The 9302-nt window shown below is 32.5% G+C and overlaps 1 protein-coding gene across 1 annotated transcript; it reads right to left on the bottom strand.

Annotated features, from left to right (window-relative positions):
* Positions 1-1926: 1926 nt before the first annotated feature.
* On the bottom strand, positions 1927-9302 carry LOC133330920 (NADPH--cytochrome P450 reductase). The gene is made up of 7 exons (XM_061539320.1): positions 9148-9302; positions 8894-9086; positions 7369-7518; positions 4644-4768; positions 2680-3436; positions 2136-2626; positions 1927-2073 (listed from the first exon to the last, which is right to left on the bottom strand). The coding sequence occupies exons 1-7, from the start codon at positions 9300-9302 to the stop codon at positions 1929-1931; spliced, it is 2016 nt and encodes a 671-aa protein (XP_061395304.1). The 3' UTR covers positions 1927-1928.

Raw genomic sequence — 9302 nt, 5'->3', positions numbered from 1 at the left:
TACGAAAAGTACTAAACGGCACTAGATTTGCTACAATTTGGATTTAGATGAACGGAGAGAGCTGGAAACCTAAAATTTGGAATAATGGTTGCTTTTGGAATATAGGATTGAGATATAGCACCATAGTACTTATGTGGTACTATAATTGGTACAACTTGATTAAGTGTGAATGGATAGAGTTGAAATTACTTTTAGAGTGTAGGATTGACGTAATTTAGGAAATACTTAATTTTAAAAACAAAAAGTACTAAATGGCACCAAATCGTTAACAACTTGTTTTTGTGTGAACGGATAGGGTTGAGATCCTGAAATTTTGAATAAATATTACTGTTGGAGTGCAGGATTGAGATATATCCGTAGTTTTGAAAATTTGTCATTACGTGTACTAAATGGTACTAAATTTTGTGGAAATTACAGACAGTGTTGAAAATTCAAAATTATAACTACGAAAAGTACTAAATATGGTACAATTTGGATTTATGTGAACGGATAGGGCTGAGATCCTGAAATTTATCATTAATATTACTGTTGGAGTGTGGAATTGAGGAAGTTTTAGAAATTCGTGATAAATGGTACTACATTTGGATGCTGGTGAACGGATAGAGCTGGAATCCTTAAATGTGGACAAAAGCTTTTTTTGGTACAATATGAATTTATGTGATCGGATAGGGCCTGAGATTCTGAAATTTATCATTAAAATTACTGTTGGAGTGTGGAATTGAGGAAGTTTTAGAAATTCGTGATAAATGCTGCTAAATTTGGTACAATTTGGATGCTGGTGAACGGATAGAGCTGGAATCCTTAAATGTGGACAAAAGCTTTTTTTGGAGTACATGACTGAGGAGTTTTGGAAATTCGTACTTATGGGTACGAAAAGCACAAAATTTGTTACAATTCGGACATTGGTGAACGGGTAGAATTCGAATCCTGAAAGTTGCAACATAGGTTACTGTGGGACTGTAGGATTAATATGGGTACGAAAAGTACAGAATGGTACCAAATCTGGTAGAATTTGGTTTTTGGTGAACAGACAGAGCTGGGATTCTTAAATTGTGACTTACGATTAATATTTGAAAGCAGGATTGAGGTACATTTGGAAATTCATACTTATGAGTACCAATTTGGACTTTGGTGGAATTAGAATTTCTGTTAGAGGGTAAGATTGATATTTGTCAATTATTTACGCTATTATGCCTCTTTCGTAACATTAGTGCCACAATCGATGGCATGTGTTGCAAAAAACGTCATTTTTTATCTGATGTTTTGTAATAAATTATCTTTTGAATAATGGACTTCTCTTATACTCCCGAATTTGAAGATGTTCGAATTTTCTTTATTATTGATTGAATTTTTGGTTCTGCATCGTATATGTTGTCGACGAATTTCAGTTTCTTTATAGCTGATTAGAGCAATTTGAGTTGCTTTAGTTTAGGCCTCCAGTGTAAGTGTTCTTGTAATTTACCATTTTGAATTTTTGGTTCTGCATCGTATTTGTTGTCGACGAATTTCAGTTTCTTTATAGCTGATTAGAGCAATTTGAGTTGCTTTATTGTCTGGTGTATTCGAAGATGGTTTCTGTATTCTTGATTGAATTTTTGGTTCTGTATCGTGTTTGTTGTCGACGATTTTTATTTTCATGTCTGATACGGATTCAAATTACGTAAATATTGATACGAAATATAACGATATTTTATTTTAAAATTTGTCTATAAAAATTTTGACAAATATGAGAGTAAAATGCATACAATAAAACATTGATCAGCATGTGGAAAATATTCCCAAACCGGAAGCACGTTTTGTTTTCTGTACAAAATATAAAATATATCAATAATATTTTTTTGCAAAATACGTTGCAAATTTCTTGTATCTTAAAACAAGACACGAAGGAATTATTAGTTTTACTAGTATCATAAAGCAGCTAATTTCTTCTAGCTCCAGACATCAGCAGAGTAACGCTTTTGGGCCTCCATTTTTTTTATATATTGCACAGCATCTGGCTCGCTCATATTGCCCTTGGTTGACAAAATTTTAACTAAAATATTTCTAACGTCAACAGCCATATTTTTAGCATCTCTGGAAATAAAAAATATGAAAATTTGATTCAAATTACTTTTGTAAGGAGTGCTATAATTTACCCGCAGATGTAAAAGTGTCCTTTTAGTTCACCTATAACTTTCCAAATTAATTCCGCATCTTGTTCAATTAAATGAGTGACGTAAATTTTTTCTTGTTGGTCTCTTGAAAAAGCAGTTTTCAAAGTTAAAGTTCCATTTTGTACGTATTGTTCCAATTCTTCTCTGTAAATGAAGTCTTCGTCCTTCTTCCTACATCCGAAATACAATATTGTATCGCCGACGACTTTACCTCCGTCCCGCAAATGTTGTCGTTCTTGTATGAATCCTCTAAATGGAGCTAAACCAGTTCCAGGGCCCACCATTATGATTGGGATCTCGGACTTTGTTGGTAATCGGAATTGGGATTTACGAATAAATACGGGCACTTTAACATCACCCTGTGAGGGAACTTTTTCCCTCATGTATGACGTAGCCACACCTTTATTGACGCGACCAGTTGGTGTATCATACTGGACCAAAACCGCAGTGATATGAACACTAGTAGGGTACAACTAAAATCAAGCATTAATCTCTATCCTGTAGTTTCGAGTTAAATGATATTTACCTTAGAAGATGATGAAATCGAGTAGTAGCGCGGTTGAAGACGTGGTAGGAGTTCGCAAATATGGTCAATTGGAGGTTTGCAGGACCTAATATCCTCCAAAATGTGAACTATATTTCTTGAAGAGTTCTGGATCCAGTTTTGGTATTTTTCTTTCCCCTCTGGAGTAATAGACGCCATACTCCGTAAAAATTCCTTGTCCTTTTCTTCGGCGCAATATTCTGCTAACTCTTTTAGAATATGCGTTCTTGGAATAGCAGTAATTTCCAAGTAATGAGTCAATGCAGTACGATATGTGGTAGGACAGGGGAATGGATGTTTCTTGCTGCTGTCCGTATCGGTATTTATCAGAGAAAATACTGTATCCAAATCAGCGTTACATAGTTCACCCAATTTTTCTACCAATGTCTTGTCGTTGATTGGATACATTGCTATGTGGTCGCCAGCATCATACCGCATTTTTGATCCTTCAATATCCAATTCGATATGCATACACGATCGTCCACCACCTTTATGCAGCTCTCGGTTTACAACTACGGTGGCCAAAAATGGATTTTTAGCATCGAAGGGAGGCCTTTGGTTTTGCATTGAATGCAACCGAGCTATTTCCCCAGTATAAATACGGTCTGGTTGGACATCTGGTTGTTCCAATAGTCGGAATTGGCGCATTAATACTTCTTCGCCACTACCTTCAATTCCATAGAAGTCACACACCGATGGCCAAAATCTATCTTTCCATGTGATGAAATCGTCTTCGATACTAAAAAGTTGTCCAAAAAATAATAAATGGAACTCATCTTCACAGAAAAAACAACGAAACAAAACGTTTTCAATTGTTTGTGTCGTACATTTTTGAGATCCAAAACCAAACAAAACGAAACCCCATATTTTTGTTTGTTTGTGTAAAACTGAAAAATATTCACAACAAACCTTTCGACCTTTTCTTTAAAATTGTACTTATATTCCTACGAGGCGTGCAAAAATTAATAAATTTCCCACTTTGGCAAAATGTTCTGTACTGCTGTATTACCCAATTTTTTACGTGGCTATTTAATTTATTTTTTAAGTTGCAACTGAACTGAATATATAATTACCAATAATCCACCGTACATCATAGCTACTCTAAAACGAATACGCAGTCACTTACACAACATTCAGAGGCAAACTTTAACTTTAAATGTTAAATAAAACCTTCGACTTTGATTTACCATTTGCGGAAATTTAATATTAGATATTTTTTAAACAATATTTGATATTTTAAACATGTTTAAATCTGCATTATATGATGACTTCTCAAATATAACCACTATATAAACAAATTATTACAAATAAATGATTTAACACTTTCAAACATTTGGAATTTAATTATGTGGATGCATTTTAAAACCTTCATGACATCATTGCTGCTCAAATATGAATTATTTAAAGAATAGAATTTGATAAACACAATACATTGAATGCATTATTAGTATGATTCTACGCAGCTTAAAATGATGATTCTACGCAGCTTAAAATGATAACCAATTTTTACAAATCAGGTAAAGCAGAATCATATAAATGATTAAAAATGTATATAAAAAGATCAGAACAGATTTTCGGAATAGTGTTGAACCCAAAAAAACATTTAATTTTTTGGAAGCACATTAAGTAAACGTGTTACTCTAACTGTAAACAATTCACTCATATGGGGTTGGCCCTTTTGTTGATTTAATCCATCCGAATGAAAAAAAAAATATTTTTTTTCAGAAACAGAAGAGATTGAATTACTTTGTAAAATAACACAAAAATTCTGTAATTGACAAAAACCGCGTCGGCGAATCCATATCTCGAAGCGAATCCTAGACTTATTTTTGGCCATGAAAAATATAAATTATTTTGTACACATTAAATGCAGTTTCCGTAGTGGGTTTCGTAATGTTGGGAACTTTCCAAAAACTGTATAATTAGATATAATACATTTTACTTACTTTGCATCATCGTCTCCTAGACCTAACTCGAAAACTCTAGTAGCTCCAAGTTCTTCCAACCGTTTGTCAACATAGATTGCAACTTTGTTATAATGTTCATAGGTTTTGTTGCCCAAGCCAAATACCTGAAAAATTTAAATAGATAGTTTAATGAATGCATAATACAGCAAGTAAATAATAACCTTTCTTAATGCAATATTCTTATCACCACCCATAATCAATTCCATGTACATACATGACTACATGTACAACGTATTTTCAAGGTCAAGTTACAATTACCTAATTAATGAGCAACGAATGATTGTCTTCCTTGAGACACCCACAGTGTCTCTGTGTTAACAAATGTGCATACCACAATCATTCATACGCGAATATTTCAAATGTCGCCTTGGAAAAGTATACGATGTTGAAGTTTTTATCTTTTCGGTAGATAAACAAATTATAGGTAAGCATGCATTTTGTTTTCTCTGCCAATGACTAGCAATATTCAAGAGACCCTTCAAATATTACTACAATTTGAAACTGCACGTCTACATTCATATTTATGTGTGGTTCGTACACTTGTTTTTGGAAACAATTAAAAAGAATATTATCTGATAGTAGTAAGTCCATTAATAGTTAAAAACCAACACTTGTTAATAATCGGTGACGTACGAAATCGAAAGAACTTATTTCCTTATTTTTTTAAATGCATCATTTACCCGCTTGAGTGCAGGAGCGAACACCAAGTTTCCGTAGTAACCAACAATTGACGACAGTGTTACATAAAATGGGTATCTGCATTGTGGTATAAAATATAATGATCTTAGTAAAGATTCTCTCCTAAGGAGACACAAACGTACAACGAAGTACATGCTATACCCGATTTCCAAAAACACTTTTATTTATATTGTCATGTTTACGAAAGATGTTACTAAACACACGCGACTTGCACTCAACTCACTTTCGGTCTGCAAACATGTTTTCTATAACAAGAAAATATAGACTTAGTGCGAGCAGTATCGTACAGTAATGACAATATTGTACTACAATCAGCTGTTTGTGAACTTTGAATTAGCAACGAGGACCAGGGTTGCCACCGCTATCGCACAAACGCTAAACTATTGTCATACCAATACAGATTAAAATTGAAATTTTTTTTAAATCCTTATCAGTATCTTCTACCTAAAACTACTACAGTTACGCTATCATACACTCTCAAAATAATTCTGTTCAACCTTCGTAAATTTAATTGATATATGTTGGTAAAACTTGCTGGACAAATAAAGTTGATAGGAAACCAAACGATACAACAACCACATACACATTTGTTGTAATACTCGTGTCAACGTAATTTAATCGAAAAATTTGTAAACAAAACATACAAATTATAAAAAAAATTATTTATTTGAAAAAAGTAATATCTCTGAATCCCCATAATAAAATTTGAAAAATATGAATGAAAATCTATATAATCTATCTATCGTATGCAAATGCTGAAAATTGCGAGTTGTTCTATGTAGATTCATTGATGGGGCCATTTTTAAAAACATGTCATATATATATTTACTACAAGGTAGGGCATTGCTAACCACTGAATACTAGTCGAATAAATTCAAATAAAAAAATAAAACTTTTTAATTTGTATATTTTGAAAAAATATTTCTTTTTCATTATCAGCTAGACTGTGAATAAATTTCAAAACGGATACATAATATTTTAATTGTGTAATGAACATGGTATTATCAATAATCGTTCAAATTTTTGCGGAGTCATTGTCCTTAACTCCGCCAATCAGTTCAAAATCGAGATATCGAAGGCCAATGGTGTTTTAAACCAATTTTTTAAAACTTATTTGCCACCAAAAATGTCTCAGTGGAAAATCCCATTGTTTTTATGACGAGTCAATTGTTCATTCACAAGATATTACATTATCAAAAGGTCAAGACGCTTAAACATGACTATTAAACTAATTGTCACATAAGTGGAAAATTAGTTCGTTTGTAAAATACCAAATAACAATGCTCAATACCAGGAATAGGAGGTAAATTAAAAGCTTTGATGACAAGGTAAAAAGCCAAGGACGTTTTAAATCCGTCTATTACACAAATTCTAGCTATTGAAAATTTATAATTGTTCAACAAATAAGATGTAATTCCATAGTTTTGTTAATGAACTCAAAATCGAAAGATCGTATTTCCTATAAACAACGATTTATGTATTTAAATTTGATGATTCTGTGACAAAGCTTCTTCATTCCTTAGTAACCGTTCAGGGCGATGAGACGGCATTTTAGAAAAGTAATTTCATACCTTCCCTTATCAATTCATTATCGAAATACTAAAGAGGTCATATTAAAGCTCAAGATGATCAACACTAAAAATGTGAAGAAATTCAAATTTAAAGCTTTGATGATGGACGTAATGTATGGAAGTACAAATCGATTGAAGAAATCTTTAATAGGAAAAATGGATTTCGCTGGATCTATGGACAATTTCATTGTTACAAACAATCGAGATAATGTATTACCAAGCGGCCAAGGATGTTTTAAATCAGTCTATTAACCTTATTTTGAAGTCATACAAAACTCTACTAAAAAACAAACGAAAAGTGAAAAATTAAGCGAATTTAATTACAGGCCTAATGAAGAGAATGACATGCAAATTGGAGGTTTGGATCAGCATATATACAAATATATTAGCAAAGCTAAGCGTGTTACGATTTCAAGAATTCCACAGTTACTTACAGCGTAGTTTAAACCCGTTAAATCAACTTCACCATTTGTAATCCATTCGTAGAACTCCATGGCGTTATCGGTAGGATCGCCTTCTCCATAAGTAGCCAAACAGAATACAGCTAATGAGTTGGGAATATCCTTCATTTGCAGCAATTCTTCCTGTAAAATAAATACTACATATAAGTATAATGAAAATTATTTATAAAAATTTTTACATTTGCATTCTGATATAGGCATAACAATGACTAAAATATTACAACTGTCAGAGTAGAATCTTTCAAATCTATGAAAATAAACATAATTTATAACATTATGTTATGTATTTATTTCATTCTAATTAACGTTTTGACTTTCGAAATAGATACAGTTAAAACTGAGAGGGTCCCTTAAGTGATAAGTATATTTGTAGCAAATTCGCCATAGCCAAACTAATATATAAATGAAATTTAAGAGTTTAGACCAAATAAATAGTTGGTTATAAGAAGAGTAAAAATTTGTATGCTAAATATGTAAAAAAAGCTGCTTGAGGATTTATTTGATATATCGCTAATTTGCTGCAAGAGAGGCATAACTCAAAAAATGTGATTTTCGAGTTAATGATGCACGGTTGTTCAGTATAATAGACCTCATGTTGTGTAATTCATATGCATATCTCTTACACACTCTAATTGAGAAGCTGTAGAAGTTCCTCTGGCCCATATAAAGTGTGAGTAAATTGAAAACTTCAAACCCATTTTCTGCAGAATCATTTTTTAGTTATGCCTTTCTTGCAACAAATGAGCGTTATATTTAATTGAATTTACAATATAGATCTACTGGATTTAATAAAACCGGTACAATGTAAACGTACTACAACTTCGGTGAGGAATTTCATCCTCAGTATTACGTATATTAGTACCAAGTTCGTCATAACCATATTAATATATATGAAAACTGAATGTTGGGACCGAATAAATAGTTCGGTTTAAAAAAAGTTGGCTATGTTCGTAGTTCGTTATAAGAGTAAAGATTTGTATGAAAAATATGTCGTAAAGTTTTGGGACCAGGAAAAGTGTTCGCTATAGATGAAGTTTGCTACAAGCGTACTCGACTGTATTCACATTATGTTTGTAAAAAAATATATATTTTGCACAATTAAAACCTGCATATTAAAATATATATAGTCCTTGATAGTGAATGGTTTAACTAAAACCATTCAGATTATTTCTAGGATATTAGGGTGTGATATAAAGAAGACAATCTGGAAGTAATTACTTTGTTATGAATGAAACAAAAATTTCATAGTATTTTATACTGGATTTTGGAAAGAAATCACAACATTTCATTCATTTTTCGCGTTTTTAGTTATGTGTTAAAAAAATGTCAAATAAACACAACCACTTGTTGCGTCTATTTATTTTATATTTTGGCAGATGAAGCCATCACTTACATAGTAGCTTTTTGGTTATTCAACGCAAGCTGCCCTATCTTGTATTATTATACCATAGATGGCAGCCTTTGTTGCCAAACTGTGAAATTTAGTATGTATGCTTACCATATCACACTCTTCTGGATCAGCCACCATTCCCTTCATACGATAACGTAGGCCCTCCTTAGCCAAACGTCCAGCAAATTCTTCAGCTGTTCCAGTTTGTGATCCATAAAATACAACCAAGCTGCGACCAGAGGCTTTCAATTTTTTTATGAATGAATTTTCTGTTGTTGTTACGGTGCTAACTGTGGTTGGTCTGAAAACAAAACAGTATGTTATACAAACATATTTAATTTATATTTAAAAATAATACATACTGTATGGAGTAGGATCGAATTGGAGCCTCTTCCTTCTTACGGCTTCGCATAAAGTACCATGTTGCTCCAACAATTAGGACTACAAGTAGTGCTATATCTAACGTGCCCAAAAATGGTTCCTCGGAAACAATTTCTTCAATTTTTTCCTGACTCAT

Source organism: Musca vetustissima, unplaced genomic scaffold, assembly GCF_032173495.1.
Source record: "Musca vetustissima isolate MV318-11 ecotype Yass unplaced genomic scaffold, APGP_CSIRO_Mvet_v1 utg2401, whole genome shotgun sequence".
Taxonomy (NCBI): Eukaryota; Metazoa; Arthropoda; class Insecta; order Diptera; family Muscidae; genus Musca; species Musca vetustissima.
This window is presented reverse-complemented; position numbering and strand designations above follow the sequence as displayed.

Excerpts from the sequence above, each read along its gene's own strand:
- LOC133330920 (XM_061539320.1), bottom strand. The coding sequence starts at position 9,302 with ATGAGTCAGGAAAAAATTGAAGAAATTGTTTCCGAGGAACCATTTTTG. Across the intron at positions 7,519-8,893 it reads ATCCAGAAGAGTGTGATATG|GAAGAATTGCTGCAAATGAA; the intron begins GTAAGCATACAT and ends TTTATTTTACAG. Across the intron at positions 3,437-4,643 it reads CTAGGAGACGATGATGCAAA|TATCGAAGACGATTTCATCA; the intron begins GTAAGTAAAATG and ends ACAACTTTTTAG.